The following is a 24,935-nucleotide window of genomic DNA, read 5'->3' on the forward strand; positions in this document are numbered from 1 at the left end:
CTTCATTACAAAGAATTGAAACATTTTATATCAAGGAATATTCAAATACCTGCCAATTTTTATTGTGAGACAATGGCAACTGTCAAAGAAAGTGTGCCATGGTCTCATGAAAATTTACAATTGTTTTATGTTTTAGGCATAATTCTTTCAAAGTAAGTACAATTTCTAGTTTTGGAATTGCTGACAAGAAAAGCGTGTCAGTTCTATTTAATGGAGCATCTTAAACAATTGTTCGCTGAACTCTATCTGACCAGCGGGCGGTCGGGTAGCCTGGTGGTTAAAGCGTTCGCTCGTCACGCCGAGACCCGGGTTCGATTCCCGACATGGGTACAATGTGTGAAGCCCATTTCTGGTGTCCCCCGCCGTGATATTGCTGGAATATTGCTAAAAGCGGCGTAAAACCATACTCACTCACTCACTCACTATCTGACCAGCACAATGAGAGATACTGGTCCTGTCCGATGTGTCGGTTCGAGCCTTGGCAGGTTAAAGATAATGGAACGAGGTACGTTAATTGTAATATTTCCTAAGTTCATAATTTCCAATTCTTAATATGAGGCATGTAACGTAATAAAATGTTTGTAAAATTTTGACCATTTCCCCAAGTTAGTAATACTTACAAGGATGGCATTAACAACTCAAAGCAACTATGGAAGAACTCAATTAACTCATAAGTACCTTCAGAATTGTTATATTTCAAACCGTTTACTCATTCTTCTGTTTCATCTTCAGCAATCGGAGAATCGAACATTATTTAAACTAAGTAATATCATGAATACCTTCGTCAATGTCATGTAAATCCATACCTTCATCCTCAACTGTTCCTTTTGTTTGTTTGTTGTTTAACGTCGCACAATATTCCAGCTATATGATGTTACAAGAACTTATTATGGTTAACACTGATATGTACTTATTTCTTGCCTCTATATATCTTTACAACGAAACTGGATCTTTATGACACCTGTAGACAGACAAGAGCCTATTTCTTTCGTAACTAAAATATTCACATTTCTTGTCAGACCTGCAACTTTTCTTTCACGTAGTACAAGATCGTCTCACACTGTTTACAGCAGTCCAAATGGATTAGGAAATACTGGGGCTGCTTTATCAATATCTAAAAGTATCAAATCTAAAAAGGAGTCGAAAATGCTCAAAATATCATCAGATTTTAACCTGTCTCTAAATGAGTTCCGTATGGTTACGTCCAACACGTGTTAGTCCCAAGTTAGTTCAAGTGCATCGGGAGACACGACAGATGAGATGTCACGTGACTGTAATGAATACAAAAGCGGAAGCCGTTGCGGACTCTAACATTGTTACAGTGTCAAAGCGTCGACAGCGTTAAAACAGCGACCGTGAAGTAGAGGAAGGTATTCATGACATCGGATTTCAATTTCCCCTTTATTGTCTTACATGTCTTCATTATTAGGAGACCCTTGAAGATCCGGGGTAGAATGGGTCTTCAGCAACCATGATTGCCGTAGAGGCGACTATGCTTATCGTAAGAGGCGACGAACGGGATGGGGTGGTCAGACTCTCTGACCTGGTTGATGCATGTCATCGATCTCAATTGCGTGCAACGATGTTCATGATATCAATCACTGGATTGTCTGGTCCAGACTCGACTATTTAGAAACCGCCGTCATATAGCTGGAATATTGCTGAGTGCGGCTTAAAATAACAAAGCAACCAATATTATTTGGATTCATAATTAACGGCGCGACACATGAGCACTTATAACCGGATATGATACAAATTTGTAGCGCTAAGCCTTCTGTGCGAACCAACAGGGAACCACGCATATTCGATTTTTTAAATATTTGGCTAAAAAAATCAAATGAAGTTGTTCCTGGTGTTTAGGCATGCGATAATCAAACACAACAATGTCGTCGTTAGGGTTCGAATCTCATCTGATGTGTTGGGAGCTGGACTTGAGCAAAATAACGCTTTACTGATTTCGAGTTTTAAAGTCGATTGTGCGCTTTCACAGTGTCTCAGTATGCTTTGCTGAATCTGCAATATTATTATTTCCTGAGGATTCCGTTGTACTCCTTTTGGATATTTTAACTAACCACTCATTCCAGAGTTCGTACAGTGCAATATTTTTCTGCAATACAGATGCCTTATAAGGATCCATTAAACAGATAAGTAATACATATCTTCATGTGTAATGTTTTATTTAACTTATCAACTTGTCAACTCGATAACTGTTTCCAAAATGCAAATTCTCTTGACTAAATATATTCTGTTCTCTCTTTCTCTCTCCCTCACTCTCTCTCTCTCTATATATATATATAGAGAGAGAGAGAGAGAGGGAGAGAGAGAGAGCGCGAACAGATAACGGTCTACTATATATATTTATATATATATATACTTATATATATATATACTTATATATATATATATATATATATATATATATATATATATATATATATATAATCATGCTACTAGTACTTTTTAACTAACATGACACATAGGTTAAGACAGGAATAGTCACAACAGTGTGATGTCATCTCTATAATCTGTTGCCCATGTTTAGTCTGCCTATAAACGTTGCACTAAGTACCGTATGTGTGACAATGTATGTTACTAATTAAGGTAATCATTGAATGTTAGACTGATATATACTAGAGTATATGATTACACAGACAAACACATATCACTAAGTACCATATGCGAAACTGTGACATTGTATGTTTCAAACTAAGGCAATCATTGAATGTTAGACTAATGTACTCCAGAATATATGGGACGACAGACAAACTATAAAACAAAGAGTTCATTTAAGCAAGGACTGCACGTTGACCACAGCCTAGTGCTCTAAGACATTAACATATCAAATACGTTCATCTGCTTCCGATGTGCTCGGATGACGGTAGTCAGGCTTAATATCCCTATGACTACAGCACTGACTGCACCCTGCCTCATTGTGAGTTGTTTACAGACCACACTGAGGAGAAGACATACATCACTCCCTCTTCTTCAGATAATAATTAAGAAGAACAATAACAATTGACTCCTCTTCTTCCCCCTCTTCTCCCTCCTCTTTCTTCTTCAGAGGTTGCCCTTCTTCGTCCATATCCCCGTGGAAGGTTTTGTAAGGCTCGAATTCGTATTGGTCCTGGTATTCCACATCGCAGATGTCGCCTTGGTGAACAACAAAGCGTATTGCATTCGGTTAAGGCAAAAACAATCAATCAAAATATGATGAGTTGGTTTTTGTCATGAGGTTAATTTAAGATCTCAATTTCATAAAAATAAGTAGTTGATTGGGAGGATATAAGAATTTCATTATGATATCAAACTCGCCCTCTCGCCTCAGCGCCCACGAAAGAAAACAAAATTCGTACCAAAGGTTTTACAGCACAGTTCTGAACTACAGGCTCTGGTCCATGGAACTAAGGGACAAACCGATAGAGTTTTTATTTTTGAGGTGAGAGGTATTTGGACTGTATCTCATATCTAGTCTTGGTTCCCCGCGCCGTGATATGGCTGGATGATTGCTAAAAGCGGCATAAAAACATACTCTGTCTAATGTTGGTATGAAATCTAAGAAGGACGCGCTTCAAACATTATTGTAATTATAGTCACTGCTGATGAAGATTGAGCTGACATTGATTTCAACTTCTTTATTCTTTCGGAGTGACGTTTGGAAACAGGTACTTGACAAATGTACTCGCACCTGCACAGAAACGTCGCACAAAGAACAAAGAGAATGAAGTCCTAAGTCAACACGAACACGGTCTTCGTTGATACTACACTGTAAAATGTGTTTAGATCCGTAACCCATACCTTAACACATTCCTTGTCACAAAATGTTGAAATAATTAGGTCAAAACAAAAATTAAACATATCAATATTCTAAAGATGTTTAAATGTGTTTAAATTCTTAAGATTTTTAAACGTGTTTAAATTCTTAACATGTTTAGATTATGGGGATGTTGTGTGGTTATAGGTGGTTAGGTAGAGACGATAGCTCTTTTCATGTGTAAAGACACTAAACGTGTTTAGATAGAATACACCAAATGTCTTTTCCGTTAAGGATTTATACACATTCTTAAACATGACTAAGCACATTTTGACTGAGATCAGCTTCTCAAATGACCTTTATAGATATAGTGTTACCGTAAATATCTTTCAACTGTTCCTCAGTGAAATGATAGGGTGCACCTGAAATAAACCAAGCCTAGGTTTACCCACTCACATACAGCCCTTCTTGGACCGGTCTTGTGTATCTAGGACATTCGAGCACAAACGATAGAATATAAATGATCAGTCACACTGATTCGATCTTATGCATTTGTTCTTTGCTCCGTCCCTTGGTTTAACTCCGTGGAGATTCGTGTTAGAACTGGTCATCACCAACCCATGCTTGTCTAGAGGGATCGGGTGCTCAGATTCTCTGGATGTATGTCATTGTAACCCGGATGAGTGGACCGTCATATAGCTGGAATATTGAGTGTGGCGTTGAACCCCCCCCCCCCCCCCCCCCCCCCCCCCCACACACACACACAAATATGCATTCCCTTAAGATCAGGGCCTAGATTTTCGAAACGATCTTAGCTAAGATAAATCTTAACAACTTACGTTCAAAAATAAGATATCTTAAGGCTACGATAGTTTCGAAAATATGCTACGATAGCCTACGATTTGCTTACGATAACTTTCCGATAATTTTAGGGCTACGATCGTTTCGAAAATCTAGGCCCGGGTTGGAACGGCGTCTTTGACCAGATTGTTCCATTTTAGTATTGGAATTAAAAATGACGTGGATGGATATATATCGGTGTTATAACTCATCGAAAGACTTATAACCAAACTACCTGGAAAAATGTTCTTAGGAAACTCCAGCATCATCGTACCCTTTGGTCCCATCACCCGTCGGATGACTTTCAAGTAGCTGGGAGTACAAAGACATCAGTCACTAAGACGTGCAGCACAGCGCACAGCATATCTACGCTTGTATTGTCAATAACATAAACTCAAGCGGAACACTTTAAGTATGAAAATAACAAACACACGTGTTTCTTTAAAATTACAAAATGTTCTCAACTTACAACGACATAATTATTTGCACTTATTATCATAAATAATGAAATAATCACAGAAATAATCACAGTAAGAAGCAACCATCCCAAATATCCATCCTTGTTGCATCTTAGGGCAAGCAAGGAGCCCTGTATCACTCGGAATCGTCATATATATATATGTTTGAACCAACTTCTTGCCTTGGAAATGCCGAAAGTTATAATATAAAAAAGTGTTGAGCTGCAAAAGGCACCAGTTTAGCAAACTTTCTCTGGGCAGAGAATAATAAAGTAATTGGGCCACACAAACCATTTTCTTATTCAACTGAAACAAACGAGTACATTGCATACATACTCGGGTCTGTCTCGAACATCAACAGCGCACATGGCCTTCGAGTCCCAGATGAAGTCGAACGTTCCTTCCAAATCCCTTGAAACAGAAACTGCTGTATGTTATAACATGCCTATTTATCTCTAAATGCATGTAAATATTTCTATCTGAAGACTATGTTCGTGTCTGAAATTGCAGTTATAACGTTTGTCTCTGGAGCTGCTGACTGCACGGGGTGTTTTTATTTTCCAACTTGTCTCAACCAGAGTGGGAGTATGACAATATGAAGAGATAATAAGCACATAATTGTGAGAAGAAAGAAATGTCAGCTTATTTATCGCAAACCCGAACTCACTTTTTCTTAACATTACCTTTAGCTTAAAGAATAACATATTAGTCTGTTTTATTTGCCACTGTTGCAATCCTGATTTAAAAGTCACATCCTAAACTTAGGAATATTGGTAAAGACCTTGTTTCAACTATTAAAATGTCCTGGTGGACTGGAGATAACCTAACTGTTTTAAACTACATCCATATTTCCCGCAGATGAGCTAGTCGTTCCTGTAGATGATCAAGTATACCCATGCACGGACGCATGTACGCACGCACACAGGTACGTGCACACAAACTTTCTCCTCACAACGTGGGGACGTGTGGCCTTGTGGGTAAAGCCGTGATATAACTGATATATTGCTAAAAGCGGCGTAAATCATATTCCCCCTTGGGTTATATCATAATAACAGTATATCGTTATACTCACTCGTTAAACAGAAAGAAATTGCCCACGTAAAATTTGAAGGTACCAGTGTCATTCTGTAACAAATACATTGCATTTGATAAACTGAACCTTTCATTATTTTTTAAACGTCAAAGCGACCTAGTGATTATAAAATAGACGTTTTGCATATATACATAACATGTCCACATACGGGTCAGCACATTCTCGGCCAATGACCAGTGCCTGTATTGTGGTAAACGCAGCCATCGAGCGATCATTGCATAAACAGCCTGGGCATAGGTAACAAATACACAGTACTGTGTTTACTGAAAAATATTGTTTATTTTGCGTTATATTTCAAAATATCGCACAGTCGGCGTGTGCAGATATATAATTCCATTGTGAGGTGTTCAGATCACGTGTTACTTTAGGTCTATTAGCCTTTTAGTTTGACTCGGTGACTATCCTTAATAAAACACGTTTGGGGCGAATTGCAATTGACAGCCTTATAAAGAAAACTTGTTTCACAATTTGCCTAATGTCACCGGGTCATATAATTTACCTTTGTCACGGTCTAGTGACCGCACCGTTATTTCCAACGCCGCTCGCCAAAGTCCGGCGGTCGTCGTTGTACAGTGTCATTGCAGTAAGACATACAGTGTCATTGCAGTTAGACATACAGTGTCATTAGTGACCCGACTATTTCCTGCTCTTGAAAATTTAATGGCACACTCATACCATGTATGGACCTGATGTTTGTTATCTCCTAAATGTTCGCTACCTTAGTCATGTATTGACAATTTTTGTAACCATGATTTGCAAAATTAGAGTAATTTTTATGTACACTCAAATATTTCTCAATTATTTATGATTATTTTTGCCTCCTCAATAATAATTGTATATGGCTTGTGGTAAATCTGTAATGAAACCGTTGGACAGCTTATATTCAGTGTCAATTCTATAACTAACTTCAGTATATAGAAGTAAGTTTGCTATGCGTGTTTTCACCATGATTAAAAACACATGTGGGCGGCCCATACTGTTATAATTACCCGGCTGTACATGAGGGATTCCCTCCTCTGAGGTCCGCGCGCAGTATATATCTAAACTTTGTCAGATCTTGTGTCTTTACCACTCTCGTTGTATTTAGCTACTTAGTAACTACGGTTTCCAATACTCAGTTCTTCCAGTAATCCATGGATAACAATCCTTCCCGTGATTGTCTAGTTCCTAAGTAACTAGGGTTTCCAATACTCAGTTCTTCCGGTAATCCGTGGATAACAAACCTTTCTGTGATAGTCTAGCTAATTGGGAATTTTAGTATTTCCTTGCTCAGCCAAATGGCTTAATCTTTAGTCGATTAGACTAGTTTGATATTCAGGCGTTCTCGTCTATTTTACAGTCAAGGCCACATATTTTTATTCCCCGTTATTTATCCTAAGCCGCTTGTGTATTTGTTCTGATTTAATTAATCAGAGGTCTTCGTCAGCGCAGATTGGGCTTATTTCATCTTCTTATTGTCATCTTTTGGTACAATTAGTTGTTAATAATATACCTGTGAACCTATTACCACGTTCTCATTATTACTTTATTCCTGTTTACTGACACCCCTGTTCATTGAAGCAGAGATCCGTGACACCTGGCATGGGCACGACGGAAATATTTCTTTAAAATTTAGAAATTGGAAACAAATAGGAAGTGTGTCTCATTTTTCTTCTGATTGGTGCCATTACCTTGTAAAGTTTTCCGGCGATACTCGGGACGTCTTCAATAACTGGTTTCTTCTTGTACTGTTTGAAGATCCGCTGTGCGGCGCTCTCGGCCAGATCAGTGCCAACCACACTGTGCCCTTGCTCACATAACCTAAACACGTCAAAAACGTCATCGATATCAGAGAGTTTATCTAATTGTAATGTTATTTACTCTGGTGTACCCTGTTCACATAACCTAAACACAAAGACAAAAACGTCAGCGATCGGATCTTCATCGGTCTTTGTACAAACGGGCGCAGGTGAACCCACTAACCTCATCGTAAAACCATCACTCTGTTAAAAAGAAGCGACGATCATGGCTAACAATTAATTAATTTGGTGATGACTAAGTTACTAGTATCTACGGAAATAGTTTACTTTAAAATGAAATAAATATTGAAGTGTTGGTAATCAAAGTACTGACGCTATGATCCTTTGGTGTATGAGTATAGTTAGACTCCTTTTTAAAGAGTGTCTCAGTTTTGTTCAGCGTGATTGTGTTAGCTTAATGTGTGATTAAACCCAAAGTGAACAGGTCGTATGAGTACGAGTATAGTAAATCATAGAGGACATTTCTCCTTGCAAACAAACCATATCTCGTAATAAGTAAGAATATGGGATTCGAACCCACGATCACCGGATCCTTGACTAATGGGGGCAAATCTGCACATCGAATATAGGCGCACGTGAACTCTCTTGAATTGTTTCATTGGCATTACTTGAGGGAATTCAACTAATAAATATTATAGATGTCTTATTTATTTTCTAAAACGTGTGAATCCCATTTCTGGTATCCCCAGCCGTGATATTGCTGGAATATTGCTAAAAGCGGCGTAAAACCATACTCACTCACTCACCCTAAAACACCTGCAGAAAAGTATGATTCAACGAAAGGATTTGTTTGTTTGTTTGTTAAACGCTGCACTCAGCAATATTCAAGCTATATGAAGGCGGTTTGTAAATCATCGAGTTTGGACCAGACAATCCAGTCATTGATATTAGCATCGATCCACGCAATTGGGATCGATGACATGCATCAACCAAATCAACGAGCCTGACCACCCGATCCCGTCAGTCGCCCTTACGACAAGCATAGTCGCCTTTTATGGCAAGCATGGGTTGCTGAAGACCTATTCTACCCCGGATCTTCACGGGTCCTCAACTGACAGTTATTATTGTATGATATGTTGATGCAGGTTTAGGGTTTAGAACGTCAACGTTGTTCAGAGATTCCAGATAGACAGTCTGTTCATTGCCGGAACATACAAACAATGGAGACTGGGATTAACATGAACATAGAGTACAACCATGACCGAACTGTGAGTGTTTTTGTCATATCTGACATTTCCAGGAATAAGAATCATTGTTCAAGTCGCAATGTTTTTCATAACGCCTGTGGTGTATGCTTGTACCGTGCTGTAGCTTTGTGTTAAGTTGGCGCTATGTCCTGTAGAAACACTCACCAGATGAGGTCATAGGTCGTGGCACAGTGGGGCACGAGTATTTTCAGACCTTTCCGTCCCTCAGTAACTTTATCAAAGTATTTCACCAGATTCCTGCATAAAAAGAATAAAATTTAACAGTTAACCAGTTGTGGAAGCCTCGGTGGCTGAATGGGTTAGATAGCTGACTTTGTGTGCTGGCGATTAGGTGCCTCACTCTGGCAAGTGTGGGTTCGAATCCCGGACGGGACTCAACCCCAAAAAGTACGAGAATCTGTACTTTACTAAGAAAGTGTTATCCCAAATATAACATTTGTTACATTTGACCACTTTCTGAATGGCGTTGTGTATTCAAAGAATAAGATTATCAACATCGACACTGTAATGCCTTTTGTTGTTGTTGTTGTTGTTTGTTATGTAACGCCGCACTCAAATATTCCAACTGTATGACGGCGGTCTGTAAATGATCGAGTCTGGACCAAGCAATCTAGTGATTTACATCATGATCATCAATCCACGCAATTGAGATACAATGACTTGCATCAACCAAGTCAGCGGGCCTGACCACCGCCTCTTACCACGAGCATAGTCACCTTCTACGCAAGCATGGATTGCTGAAAACCTATCCTAACCCGGATCTTCACGGGTCGTTGTGGCTTTTGAAATTCATGATCATCCGCATACTATATGTGTTAACAGATATAAGTTTGTAATTTAAGTTAAAACTTTCCCAAATTAAGATTGGTCAGGCTCCGTATAAATGAAGTCCCAGTGCCTGACCTACTCTACCCTATGTATACATACTGGCTCCGTGTAGGTGAAGTCCCTGTGCCCGACCTACTCTACCCTATGTATACCTACTGGTCAGGCTCCGTATAAATGAAGTCCCCGTGCCTGACCTACTCTACCCTATGTATATCTACTGGTCAGGCTCCGTGTAGGTGAAGTCCCAGTACCCAACCTACTCTACCCTATGTATACCTACTGGCCACGTGTAGGTGAAGTCCCAGTGCCCGACCTACTCTACCCTATGTATACCTACTGGCCACGTGTAGGTGAAGTCCCAGTACACCGACCTACTCTACCCTATGTATACCTACTGGCTCCGTGTAGGTGAAATCCCAGTGCCTGACCTACTCTACCCTATGTATACCTACTGGCCGGGCTCCGTGTAGGTGTTGTCCCAGTGCCCGACCTACTCTACCCTATGTATACCTACTGGCTCCGTGTAGGTGAAGTCCCAGTACACCGACCTACTCTACCCTATGTATACCTACTGGCTCCGTGTAGGTGAAGTCCCAGTGCTCGACCTACTCTACCCTATGTATACCTACTGGCCACGTGTAGGTGAAATCCCAGTACACCGACCTACTCTATCCTATGTATACCTACTGGCTCCGTGTAGGTGAAATCCCAGTGCCTGACCTACTCTACCCTATGTATACCTACTGGCCGGGCTCCGTGTAGGTGAAGTCCCAGTGCCCGACCTACTCTATCCTATATGTACCTACTGGCCGGGCTCCGTGTAGGTGAAGTCCCAGTGCCGGACCTACTCTACCCTATCTATACCTACTGGCCGGGCTCCGTGTAGGTGAAGTCCCAGTGCCCGACCTAATCTACCCTATGTATACCTACTGGCTCCGTGTAGGTGAAGTCCCAGTGCCCGACCTACTCTACCCTATGTGTACCTACTGGCCGGACTCTGTGTAGGTGAAGTCCCAGTGCCCGACCTACTCTACCCTATGTATTCCTACTGGCTCCGTGTAGGTGAAGTCCCAGTGCCCGACCTACTCTTCCCTATGTATACCTACTGGCCGGACTCTGTGTAGGTGTAGTCCCAGTGCCCGACCAACTCTTACCTATGTATACCTACTCGCCGGGCTCCGTGTAGGTGAAGTCCGAGTGCCCGACCTACTCTATCCTATGTATACGTACTGGACAGTCTCCGTGTAGGTGAAGTCCCAGTGCCCGACCTACTCTACCCTATGTATACCTACTGGCCACGTGTAGGTGAAATCCCAGTACACCGACCTACTCTATCCTATGTATACCTACTGGCTCCGTGTAGGTGAAGTCCCAGTGCCTGACCTACTCTACCCTATGTGTACCTACTGGCCGGGCTCCGTGTAGGTGAAGTCCCAGTGCCCGACCTACTCTATCCTATATGTACCTACTGGCCGGGCTCCGTGTAGGTGAAGTCCCAGTGCCCGACCTACTCTACCCTATGTATACCTACTGGCCGGGCTCCGTGTAGGTGAAGTCCCAGTGCCCGACCTACTCTACCCTATGTATGCCTACTGGCCGGGCTCCGTGTAGGTGAAGTCCCAGTGCCTGACCTACTCTACCCTATGTATACCTACTGGCCGGGCTCCGTGTAGGTGAAGTCCCAGTGCCCGACCTACTCTATCCTATGTATACCTACTGGCTCCGTGTAGGTGAAGTCCCAGTGCTCGACCTACTCTACCCTATGTATACCTACTGGCTCCGTGTAGGTGAAGTCCCAGTGCTCGACCTACTCTACCCTATGTATACCTACTGGCCGGCTCTGTGTAGGTGAAGTCCCAGTGCCCGAACTACTCTATCCTATGTATACCTACTGGCTCCGTGTAGGTGAAGTCCCAGTGCCCGACCTACTCTACCCTATGTATACCTATTGGCTCCGTGTAGGTGAAGTCCCAGTGCCCGACCTACTCTATCCTATGTATACCTACTGGCCGGGCTCCGTGTAGGTGAAGTCCAAGTGCCCGACCTACTCTATCCTATGTATACCTACTGGCCGGGCTCCGTGTAGGTGAAGTCCCAGTGCCCGACCTAGTCTATCCTATGTATACCTACTGGCCGGGCTCCGTGTAGGTGAAGTCCAAGTGCCCGACCTACTCTACCCCATGTATACCTACTGGCTCCGTGTAGGTGAAGTCCCAGTGCCCGACCTACTCTACCCTATGTATACCTACTGGCCGGGCTCCGTGTAGGTGAAGTCCCAGTGCCCGACCTACTCTACCCTATGTATACCTACTGGCCGGGCTCCGTGTAGGTGAAGTCCCAGTGCCCGACCTACTCTACCCTATGTATGCCTACTGGCCGGGCTCCGTGTAGGTGAAGTCCCAGTGCCCGACCTACTCTACCCTATGTATACCTACTGGCCGGGCTCCGTGTAGGTGAAGTCCCAGTGCCCGACCTACTCTACCCTATGTATACCTACTGGCCGGGCTCCGTGTAGGTGAAGTCCCAGTGCCCGACCTACTCTACCCTATGTATACCTACTGGCCGGGCTCCGTGTAGGTGAAGTCCCAGTGCCCGACCTACTCTACCCTATGTATACCTATTGGCTCCGTGTAAGTGAAGTCCCAGTGCCCGACCTACTCTACCCTATGTATACCTACTGGCCGGGCTCCGTGTAGGTGAAGTCCCAGTGCCCGACCTACTCTACCCTATGTATACCTATTGGCTCCGTGTAGGTGAAGTCCCAGTGCCCGACCTACTCTACCCTATGTATGCCTACTGGCCGGGCTCCGTGTAGGTGAAATCCCAGTGCCCGACCTACTCTACCCTATGTATACCTACTGGCCGGGCTCCGTGTAGGTGAAGTCCCAGTGCCCGACCTACTCTACCCTATGTATACCTATTGGCTCCGTGTAGGTGCAGTCCCAGTGCCCGACCTACTCTATCCTATGTATACCTACTGGCCGGGCTCCGTGTAGGTGAAGTCCCAGTGCCCGACCTACTCTATCCTATGTATACCTACTGGCCGGGCTCCGTGTAGGTGAAGTCCAAGTGCCCGACCTACTCTACCCCATGTATACCTACTGGCTCCGTGTAGGTGAAGTCCCAGTGCCCGACCTACTCTACCCTATGTATACCTACTGGCCGGGCTCCGTGTAGGTGAAGTCCCAGTGCCCGACCTACTCTACCCTATGTATACCTACTGGCCGGGCTCCGTGTAGGTGAAGTCCCAGTGCCCGACCTACTCTACCCTATGTATGCCTACTGGCCGGGCTCCGTGTAGGTGAAGTCCCAGTGCCCGACCTACTCTACCCTATGTATACCTACTGGCCGGGCTCCGTGTAGGTGAAGTCCCAGTGCCCGACCTACTCTACCCTATGTATGCCTACTGGCCGGGCTCCGTGTAGGTGAAGTCCCAGTGCCCGACCTACTCTACCCTATGTATACCTACTGGCCGGGCTCCGTGTAGGTGAAATCCCAGTGCCTGACCTACTCTACCCTATATTTACCTACTGGCCGGGCTCCGTGTAGGTGAAGTCCCAGTGCCCGACCTACTCTACCCTATGTATACCTACTGGCCGGGCTCCGTGTAGGTGAAGTCCCAGTGCCCGACCTACTCTACCCTATGTGTACCTACTGGCCGGGCTCCGTGTAGGTGAAGTCCAAGTCCCCGACCTACTCTACCCTATGTGTACTTACGGGCTAGGTTTCAGGTAGACGAAATCCCAATGGCCCTTGTCCCATGCCGTCAACCAATCTTGAATCCTTCCCTCTGGAGTTTCAGACACGTGCCATTTGCCAGGTTTAACACGTTCCCTTTTCGGCATAGTTACAACCTGATAGTTCCCTGTAATATACGTGACACTCGTTAACTCGGTAATGACCTTACATAAGACATTTGTATGCTGCTACCATTTGTTGTGAATCAAAATACATTTATGTCTTCTTCCAAATGGTTACACCCAGCTACACTCTGCACAATATATATTGCAGTTTAGACAAAGCTCTTTTGAAATGTTGCTTTGTCAAAACTAATTCCTTCAATATGTTTTTATCCGAAGCACTATGGATTTACTGTGTCGACAGCAGTTAGGGACTACACATATACTCAGAGATTCTGTGTTTACTGATGTTTGGTGGTAACGGGTATATGAATGAATTGCAAGTACTAGTAATTCCGTGGCATTTGATTCGTTAACGAAGCATTTTTTGGCGCTTACGTTGCCACAATCCGAAAAAGAATAATAGGTCACGCCTGCTGACGAACGGGTAAAATTATTGAAGTCAATTCTTCAGTATCCATTTTTATTAAATGGCTCTTTATTACTCTAAATTTACTTCAACACACACACAGACACAGACACAGACACACAGACACAGACACACACACACACACACACACACACACACACACACACACACACACACACACACACACACACACACACACACACACACACACACACACACACACACACACACACACACACACACACACACACACACAAAGGCAGAGGGAAACTGGCCCAGTCGTCTAAGGCGCCGCGATTCGCAGTGCACATTTGCGTCCCTTGGGCAAGCCAGAAACCTATGATTGTGGGTTCGAATCCCTGTTCGCCTTGATTATGTTTCTAGGTTTGTCAGCACCATATCCGTGCTCGTGGGTTTCACCGAAGTGGTACACGTCTTAGACCTGCATCACTTCGGGCTTTCCTCCCACATTAAGCTGACACGCCGTGATATAACTGGAATACTGTTAAAAGCGGCGTCAAACCCAACTCACTCACTCACTATCTACCAAAAGACGGACTTTCCTCGTCGTTATATACATCTTGCCATTTCAAGCCTACTTATTCTTAGCTCGATCGTGGTGCCACCTGGTGTAGAAGACGGGTTGTGTCCCTTGTGATGAAAACGCGAACTCTAATCAGATCGCAATTCTTATTTCGATTTGAGATTTCATCCCTGACAAACAAAAACAATAACAATTTACATATATATTTACAATAACATATCGGCTATCAGTGTCAAGTATTGCTGCATATCGCTGGAACATGACATGCACAGCAGATGGCATCTAAACATAGCACTGCTTCTGAGTCACCGTGATAAGCGTTCAGTCATTAGAGTTAAAAAGATAAAAATGAAGGTTTAACTCAAATATTTAAAAGTACATTTGCGAGTTGATTGAATACTGAACCACTTCGGAAATATTTGTCCCCGCTTAATTTTTAAAATAATTTAAACACAAATTCGACAGGCGATGGCTGGGACCACGTTTTCGGAACCGATTTTTGATTCTGTAAAATCGTGTGATACTCTGCATGATGTGGCAACGGTGATAACTAGTCTTTGATATAGGCAAGTAGACACTCCTGAGTCTTCCCACATATCCACTGCCTCGTAGTAATTCACTCATATCCACTGCCTCGTTGTCATTCCCACATATCCACTGCCTCGTAGTCAATCCCACATATCCACTGCCTCGCAGACAATCACTCACATTCACAGCCTCGTAGTCATTCCCACATATCCACTGCCTCGTAGTCATTCCCACATATCCACTGCCTCGCAGACAATCACTCATATTCACAGCCTCGTAGTCATTCCCACATATCCACTGCCTCGTTTCAATCCCACATATCCACTGCCTCGTAGTCATTCCCACATATCCACTGCCTCATAGTCATTCCAACATATCCACTGCCTCGTAGTCATTCCCACATATCCACTGCCTCGTAGTCATTCCCACATATCCACTGCCTCGCAGACAATCACTCATATTCACAGCCTCGTAGTCATTCCCACATATCCACTGCCTCGTTGTCATTCCCACATATCCACTGCCTCGTAGTCATTCCCACATATCCACTGCCTCGTTGTCATTCCCACATATCCACTGCCTCGTTGTCATTCCCACATATCCACTGCCTCGTAGTCATTCCCACATATCCACTGCCTCGTTGACATTCCCACATATCCACAGCCTCGTAGTCATTCCCACATATCCACTGCCTCGTTGTCATTCCCACATATCCACAGCCTCGTTGTCATACCCACATATCCACTGCCTCGTAGTCATTCCCACATATCCACTGCCTCGTTGTCATTCCCACATATCCACTGCCTCGTTGTCATTCCCACATATCCACTGCCTCGTAGTCATTCCCACATATCCACTGCCTCGTTGTCATTCCCACATATCCACTGCCTCGTAGTCATTCCCACATATCCACTGCCTCGTTGTCATTCCCACATATCCACTGCCTCGCAGACAATCACTCATATTCACAGCTTCGTAGTCATTCCCACATATCCACTGCCTCGTAGTCATTCCCACATATCCACTGCCTCGCAGTCAATCACTCATATTAACAGCTTCGTAGTCATTCCCACATATCCACTGCCTCGCAGACAATCACTCATATTCACAGCCTCGTAGTTATTCACTCATATTCACTGCCTCGTAGTCATTCACTCATATTCACTGCCTCGTAGTCATTCGCTTATATTCACTGCCTCATATTCATTCGCTTTTATTCACTGCCTCATATTCATTCGCTTATATTCACTGCCTCATATTCATTCGCTTATATTCACTGCTTCATATTCGTTAACTGATATTCACTCATTAACACATGGTATTCCAAAATTACTTCACTTGTGTAGCGGCGTGCTTGTACAACAAGCCCACTTACGCCGGTTTTACAGTCCAGCCAAGTGAGATACCATGCCGCAGCTTAACATGGATGCACCATGGATGCCCCACTCAGAAACAGTAATTGACTCCACTCAACTAGTCGCCGCATTTCCTTAACCCGAGCGCCAGGCAGGGTTACAACAAGTACCATCTTTCACGTATGACTCCCTTGTCCAGAGGATCGAACAACCCACCTTCTGCACCCCTCAATGAATCTGTCTGATATATAACCGAGGGTTGGTTTGCGACACCAGGTTCACTCCTCTAGTTCGCCTCGCATACTGCATGTGAAATTCCATTGACACGCTGTTGCACCGTGCATTAAATAAGATGCAAGTCATTGTTGCTTCTTGCGCAGTCATGCCGGCATATCTAGGATACGATATGTAACATGCCTTGTAAGTACGATGAAGTTTTTACGAAATTATAGACCTTCGTCATGATATTTCGTAAATTAAATGTGCTTGCATAGTAAAGGATTTACTAAACTGAGATTGCATGGGATGACCTTAGGTACATTAGTGAATCAGCGTTATTCTCACCAGCCTGACAATATGCCCGTCGTGTTGAACTGCGGATCTCAATGACTGCGGGCCTTAAGTATGCAGTGGGAGGAGCTTGTGTTATCACATGACATTATCTTCGGCCAAAAAAGGTTGAGGTCCAAAGAACACATCTCAGTGGTGTCATTGCGTGATAAGATGTCTCATGCACAATCTACACATGCGGTATACTCTTCAAAACAAGTAGAGGATCATGGAAATGGAAATATCAAGTAATATAACAAAGATACGTGTTGACAAGAAACGTCCTATGCGAGAACGTTTGCAACTCTTTGTTTCATGTTTCAGGAGAATACAAACTACAGGTGTGTATAACAAACAGTCCCCTGCATACGATAAACGCAAACCTAAATAACTAGGTTATTGATAAAGAGTGAGGGAGTGAGTTGGCTTTATCACCGCTTTTAACAGTATTCCAGTTAAATCACGGCGTGTCAGCTTAATGTTGGAGAAAAGCTCGAAGTGATGCAGGTCTCAGACGTTTAACACTTCGGTGAAACCCACGAGCACGGATATGATGCTGACAAACCTAGAAACATAGTCGGTGCGAACCGGGATTCGAACCCATAATTATAGGTTTCTGGTGTGCCCAAGGGACGCAATTCTGCACTGCGAATCGCGGCGCCTTAGACGACTGGGCCACTCGTGCCAAAGCATGAGAGAGATAAGACGAACAATAGATGGGGACGTGGCCTGGGCCAAGATGATTGTACGGTGTTTCATACAGGTTCACCTACAAACCCTAGTTTCTACCCTCGTCACATCAGGGCCACCGTTTTTTGTAACAGTATTGATCAGAAACACTTTAGCTCATCTTGTAAAGTGGACCAAAGAGTGTGATAGTGGTATATTCATTTTACTAGATAAGTAAACATGTGGTTTAAAGAATGACCTGTTGTATGCATGTGTATATATGCACCCGGGGTCTTTAACCTGGGAGGGGCGGTCGGGTAGCCTAGTGGTTAAAGCGTTCGCTCGTCACGCTGAAGACCCGGGTTCGATTCCCGACATGGGTACAATGTGTGAAGCCCATTTCTGGTGTCCCCAGCGGTGTTATTGCTGGAATACTGCTAAAAGCAGCGTAAAACCATACTCACTCACTCACTCATTCTTTAACCTGGTATAATACTCTGTTACGTCAATGTGAAAACCTTATATTACTATCATAAGATGATCTGTTGTATGCATGTGTTTATATTCACCCGGAGTCTTCAACCTGGTATAATACCCTGTTACGTCAATGTGAAAACGTTATATTACTATTATAAGATGATCCGTTGTGAGGATGTGTATATTATCATCGGAGGTGATTTTAATTCTTGGGGTGGCACACCACTTGATTTTGTGGAAGGTAATGATAACAACAGTTGGGTTTTTTTTGGATAATTTTTGGCATGAAACGATTTTTGGTAATTTCAACTATAAACAGGTTTTGTTGCTTTTTAGATATGTGCAGTATTCTTTACAATCATATCATTAATGGAAGATGCGAATCAGACGCGGGTGTAGGGGGTTTCTCTTTTAAAGGACATCAAGGTGTCAACCAGAATAAGATTATTTGCAGACCGCTGTCATGTGCATGTAGTGGGACGTTATACAAGAAATAAACTAACAGAACACGTTATCTGTACGATACTTTCCTTAAAAAAGCATAGTGGCCTCTTGCGGCAAGCATGTGTTGCTGAAGACCTATTCTAACCCGGATAATCACGGGACAACCACCAGACTATTGGATACATATATAGCCATATAAGATTCTATCAATTGGTGTCCAATTGATAACATAAATATTCAATCTGTACCAACACACCCTTAGATATCAGCCACCTGTGTAAACAATGTTCAGGTACACGAAAAGAGGCTTAAAAACCACAAAATGACCTTTCTATGATTATTCATCGTGCACATTGTTAGTTCTTTCTTTTACAAAAGACCCGTGAAGATCCGGGGTAGTATAGTTCTCAGAAACCCATGCTTGACCTAAAACGCGATTATGCTTGTCGTAAGAGGCGACTAACGGGATCGGGTGGTCAGGCACGTTGACTTGGTTGATGCATGTCATATAGTTGGAATATTGCTGAGCGCGGCAAACAAAAAACAAATAAACAAACTTTATCTATTTATTGCCATTATAACCTATGAAAAATCTCAGCTTTCTAATGAACCCAATATATTTTATACTAATATGGCTTTGTATCATATATTATTTGAAGATAAAAGTCGTCTCCCTTGAAAACCTTGACTTGCATGATATATTTCTTACTTCAGTTTTGTTATATATTGCACATGTATGTGGATCATTGTTAGCTGTACAGGACGAATGGAAGTCATGTGTGGGTGCATAGATGAAAGTGGGTTAAAAATCAGAATTTGTCTAAATACACCTCTCTGGGTGTAGTCTTTTTATATCAGGGATTATGAAATGAAAATTAATAAAAAAATTATTATATTTCTAGGTTCGTCAGCACCATATCCGTGCTCGTGGGTTTCACCGAAGTGGTAAACGTCTGAGACCTGCATCATTTCGGGCTTCCCCCCCACATTAAGCTGACACGCCGTGATATAACTGGAATAATGTTAAAAGCGGCGTTAAACCCAACTCACTCACTCACAGCAGTATCTAGCTGTGATAAAAACAACAAAATTGCGTAGCAAGTGAAACAAGGGGTAGGTCGGGGTTGAATGAAACACAAGTATTTTTAAGGGGGTTCTCTTGTTGATTCAAACTCCTTTATGTTAATGGGTAGATAATTGAGAATTTTAAATTTGACAACGCAGTTTACTTTGTCTTGATGACAACTTATCCTCATTATGTATTTGGCTTTAGGCATGTTCAATATTTTCTTCCAAAGCGTACCAAAAACAAGTGTAAACATTTGTTCCTCCTGTCGATGAAATGTGAACTCTCGTAAAAGTAATATAAGAATTAGCATTAGGGAGGAAACTCATAGAGAAGCATGGTTTCTGGTTGAAACAAACCCGCACTCACAACGGTTGTGGGTTTCAGTTTTAAGAATATCTGCATGTCTCCACTGATCTATTTCATTATACAGTGATACTATTATCAAATCGGTCTAACATTAATCTTATTTCCAAACACAGTACGTCGATCTCCTAATTGTACCATGACTACGTGAAATACTCGAATTTGATTGGACAATCAATATCAGACATGTAATCAATTTAGATTGAAAAACTACGTCTGATTTTATGACCGCTTCACTGCGCACTTAGCTCTATTACAGTTGCACTGTAGTGATGATATTTCTGTTGATTAAAGTTCCAAGAAACCCTCAGTTATCAAGAGCAGATTTCACCTTTTCGGTCGTACAAAATGCTAGGTTCGATGGCTTATGAAGGGGAAATGTCACGTATTTGAACATTCTTGTGTTTTCTAATATTTCGATGATTTATAATTTCTTGTCATGCGCGGCGGCAGCTATGAAGCTTGTGCAGGTAAAACATTCATGAATAAATAAATCTGTGTCGAAGAACGTTCACATGACGAACAACTGCCATACTTGTAAGACTCGGTTACCCTGCTTGGTAGGGGTTTTAAATATATGGATAACGAGGATCTGTAAATAATCGGTCTCTAAATAATCGAGTCTGGATTACACAATCCAGTGATTGACATCATGAGCATCGATCCGCGCAATTGGGATACGACGACGTGCATCAGCGAGCCTGACCACCCGATCCCATTAGTCACCTCTTACGACAAGCATAGTCGCCTTTTACGGCAAGCATGGGGCGCTGAAGATCTATTTAACCCCGGGTCTTCACGGGTCATGTATATATTAATTATAGTGTAATGTGATAATAAAAACATCAGAGTGTATATCAAGATGGCTTGATGGTAATGAGAGTGTGTGTGGTACTGAGAGTGTATGGTAATGCGGTGTGAGGGTACTGAGAGTATGTGTGGTACTGAGAGAGTATGGTAATGCGGTGTGAGGGTACTGAGAGTGTGTGTGGTACTGAGAGTGTATGGTAATGCGGTGTGAGGGTAATGAGAGTGTGTGGTAATGCGATGTGATGGTACTGAGATTATGTATGGTACTAAGAGTGTATGGTTATGCGGTGTGAGGGTAATGAGAGTGTGTAGTAATGCGGTGTGAGGGTAATGAGAGTGTATGGTAATGCGATGTGAGGACACTAAGGGTGTATGGTAATGTGGTGTGAGGGTACTGAGAGTGTATGGAAAGGCGGTGTGTGGTACTGAGAGTATATGGTAATGCAGTGTGAGGGTAATGAGAGTGTGTGTGGTACTGAGAGTGTATGGTAATGCGGTGTGAGTGTAATGAGAGTGTATGGTAATGCGGTGTGAGGGTACTGAGAGTGTTTGTGGTACTGAGAGTGTATGGTAATGCGGTGTGAGGGTAATGAGAGTGTGTGTAGTACTGAGAGTGTATGGTAATGCGGTGTGAGGGTACTGAGAGTGTATGGTAATGCGGTGTGAGGGTAATGAGAGTGTATGGTAATGCGGTGTGAGGGTAATGAGAGTGTATGGTAATGCGGTGTGAGGGTACTGAGAGTGTATGGTAATGGGGTGTGATGGTACTGAGAGTGTTTGTGGTACTGAGAGTGTATGGTAATGTGGTGTGATGGTACTGAGAGTGTTTGTGGTACTGAGAGTGTATGGTAATGCGGTGTGAGTGTAATGAGAGTGTTTGTGGTACTGAGAGTGTATGGTAATGCGGTGTGAGGGTACTGAGAGTGTGTGGTAATGCGATGTGATGGTACTTAGAGTGTGTGGTAATGCGATGTGATGGTACTGAGAGTGTATGGAAAGGCGGTGTGGTACTGAGAGTGTATGATAATGCGATGTGATGGTACTGAGAGTATGTGTGGTACTGAGAGTGTATGGTAATGCGGTGTGAGGGTAATGAGAGTGTATGGTAATGCGGTGTGAGGGTACTCAGAGAGTATGGAAAGGCGGTGTGTGGTACTGAGAGTGTGTGGTAATGCCGTGTGAGGTAATGAGAGTGTATGGTAATGCGGTGTGAGGGTACTGAGAGAGTATGGAAAGGCGGTGTGTCGCACTGAGAGCGTGTGGTAATGCGATGTGATGGTACTTAGAGTGTGTGGTAATGCGATGTGATGGTACTTAGAGTGTGTGGTAATGCGATGTGATGGTACTGAGAGTGTATGGTAATGCGGTGTGAGGGTAATGAGAGTGTATGGTAATGCGATGTGAGGGTACTGAGAGAGTATGGAAAGGCGGTGTGAGGGTACTGAGAGTGTGTGGTAATGCGATGTGATGGTACTTAGAGTGTGTGGTAATGCGATGTGATGGTACTGAGAGTGTATTGTAATGCGGTGTGAGGGTAACGAGAGTGTATGGTAATGCAGTGTGAGGGTACTGAGAGTGTGTGGTAATGCGATGTGATGGTACTGAGAGTGTGTGGTAATGCGATGTGAGGGTACTGAGAGAGTATGGAAGGGCGGTGTGGGGGTACTGAGAGTGTGTGGTAATGCGATGTGATGTTACTAAGAGTGTGTGGTAATGCGATGTGATGGTACTGAGAGTGTATGGTAATGCGGTGTGAGGGTAATGAGAGTGTATGGTAATGCGGTGTGAGGGTAATGAGAGTGTATGGTAATGCGGTGTGAGGGTAATGAGAGTGTATGGTAATGCGGTGTGAGGGTAATGAGGGTGTATGGTAATGCGGTGTGAGGATAATGAGAGTGTATGTTATTGCCGTGTGAGGGTAATGAGAGAGTATGGTAATGCCGTGTGAGGGTAACGAGAGTGTATGGTAATGCCGTGGGAGGGTAATGAGAGTGTATGGAAATGCCTTTTGAGGGTATTGAGAGTGTATGGTAATGCCGTGGGAGGGTAATGAGAGCGTATGGTAATGCCGTGGGAGGGTATTGAGAGTGTATGGTAATGTTATGTGAGGGTATTGAGAGTGTGTGGTAATGCAGTGTGAGGGTAATGAGAGTGTATGGTAATGCGGTGTGAGTGTAATGAGAGTGTATTGTAATGTCGTGTGAGGGTAATGAGAGTGTATGGTAATGCGGTGTGAGGGTATTGAGAGTATATGGTAATGCCGTGTGAGGGTAATGAGAGTGTATGGTAATGCCGTGGGAGGGTAATGAGAATGTATGGTAATGCCGTGTGAGGGTATTGAGAGTGTATGGTAATGCGGTGTGAGGGTAATGAGAGTGTATGGTAATGCCGTGTGAGGGTATTGAGAGTGTATGGTAATGCGGTGTGAGGGTATTGAGAGTGTGCGGTAATGCCGTGTGAGGGTAATGAGAGTGTATGGTAATGCCGTGGGAGGGTAATGAGAGTGTATGGTTATGCCGTGGGAGGGTATTAAGAGTGTATGTAATGCGGTGTGAGGGTACTGAGAGTGTATGGTAATGCGGTGTGAGGGTATTGAGAGTGTATGGTAATGCGGTGTGAGGGTATTAAGAGTGTATGGTAATGCGGTGTGAGGGTAATGAGAGTGTATGGTAATGCCGTGGGAGGGTATTAAGAGTGTATGTAATGCGGTGTGAGGGTACTGAGAGTGTATGGTAATGCGGTGTGAGGGTATTGAGAGTGTATGGTAATGCGGTGTGAGGGTATTGAGAGTGTATGGTAATGCGGTGTGAGGGTATTAAGAGTGTATGGTAATGCGGTGTGAGGGTATTGAGAGTGTGCGGTAATGCCGTGTGAGGGTAATGAGAGTGTATGGTAATGCCGTGGGAGGGTAATGAGAATGTATGGTAATGCCGTGTGAGGGTATTGAGAGTGTATGGTAATGCGGTGTGAGGGTAATGAGAGTGTATGGTAATGCCGTGTGAGGGTATTGAGAGTGTATGGTAATGCGGTGTGAGGGTATTGAGAGTGTGCGGTAATGCCGTGTGAGGGTAATGAGAGTGTATGGTAATGCCGTGGGAGGGTATTGAGAGTGTATGGTAATGCGGTGTGAGGGTATTGAGAGTGTGCGGTAATGCCGTGTGAGGGTAATGAGAGTGTATGGTAATGCCGTGGGAGGGTAATGAGAGTGTATGGTTATGCCGTGGGAGGGTATTAAGAGTGTATGTAATGCGGTGTGAGGGTACTGAGAGTGTATGGTAATGCGGTGTGAGGGTATTGAGAGTGTATGGTAATGCGGTGTGAGGGTATTAAGAGTGTATGGTAATGCGGTGTGAGGGTAATGAGAGTGTATGGTAATGCCGTGGGAGGGTATTAAGAGTGTATGTAATGCGGTGTGAGGGTACTGAGAGTGTATGGTAATGCGGTGTGAGGGTATTGAGAGTGTATGGTAATGCGGTGTGAGGGTATTGAGAGTGTATGGTAATGCGGTGTGAGGGTATTAAGAGTGTATGGTAATGCGGTGTGAGGGTAATGAGAGTGTATGGTAATGCCGTGTGAGGGTACTGAGAGTGTATGGTAATGCGGTGTGAGGGTATTGAGAGTGTGCGGTAATGCTGTGTGAGGGTAATGAGAGTGTATGGTAATGCCGTGGGAGGGTAATGAGAGTGTATGGTAATGCCGTGGGAGGGTAATGAGAGTGTATGGTAATGCCGTGGGAGGGTATTGAGAGTGTATGGTAATGCTATGTGAGGGTAATGAGAGTGTATGGTAATGCCGTGTGAGGGTATTGAGAGTGTATGGTAATGCGTTGTGAGGGTAATGAGAGTGTATGGTAATGCGGTGTGAGGGTAATGAGAGTGTGT

At 43.4% G+C, this 24,935-nt stretch overlaps 1 protein-coding gene across 1 annotated transcript in view; it reads right to left on the reverse strand.

Annotated features, from left to right (window-relative positions):
- Nucleotides 1-17,330, reverse strand: part of LOC124143181 (thiopurine S-methyltransferase-like) — a 40,674-nt gene extending 23,344 nt beyond the window's left edge. The window contains exons 1-8 of the mRNA XM_048400229.1: nt 17,238-17,330; nt 13,695-13,842; nt 9,294-9,386; nt 7,813-7,942; nt 6,122-6,174; nt 5,386-5,460; nt 4,827-4,903; nt 4,129-4,173 (exon numbers count right to left, since the gene is read on the reverse strand). Of these exons, the coding sequence (XP_048256186.1) occupies nt 4,129-4,173; nt 4,827-4,903; nt 5,386-5,460; nt 6,122-6,174; nt 7,813-7,942; nt 9,294-9,386; nt 13,695-13,822 (601 nt within the window). The 5' untranslated portion in view covers nt 13,823-13,842; nt 17,238-17,330. The remainder of the gene's footprint in view (nt 1-4,128; nt 4,174-4,826; nt 4,904-5,385; nt 5,461-6,121; nt 6,175-7,812; nt 7,943-9,293; nt 9,387-13,694; nt 13,843-17,237) is intronic.
- Between the last annotated feature and the right edge of the window lie 7,605 nt (nt 17,331-24,935).

The sequence above is a fragment of the Haliotis rufescens genome, unplaced genomic scaffold, assembly GCF_023055435.1.
Source record: "Haliotis rufescens isolate VD_foot unplaced genomic scaffold, xgHalRufe1.0.p SCAF_2, whole genome shotgun sequence".
NCBI classification, from domain to species: domain Eukaryota; kingdom Metazoa; phylum Mollusca; class Gastropoda; order Lepetellida; family Haliotidae; genus Haliotis; species Haliotis rufescens.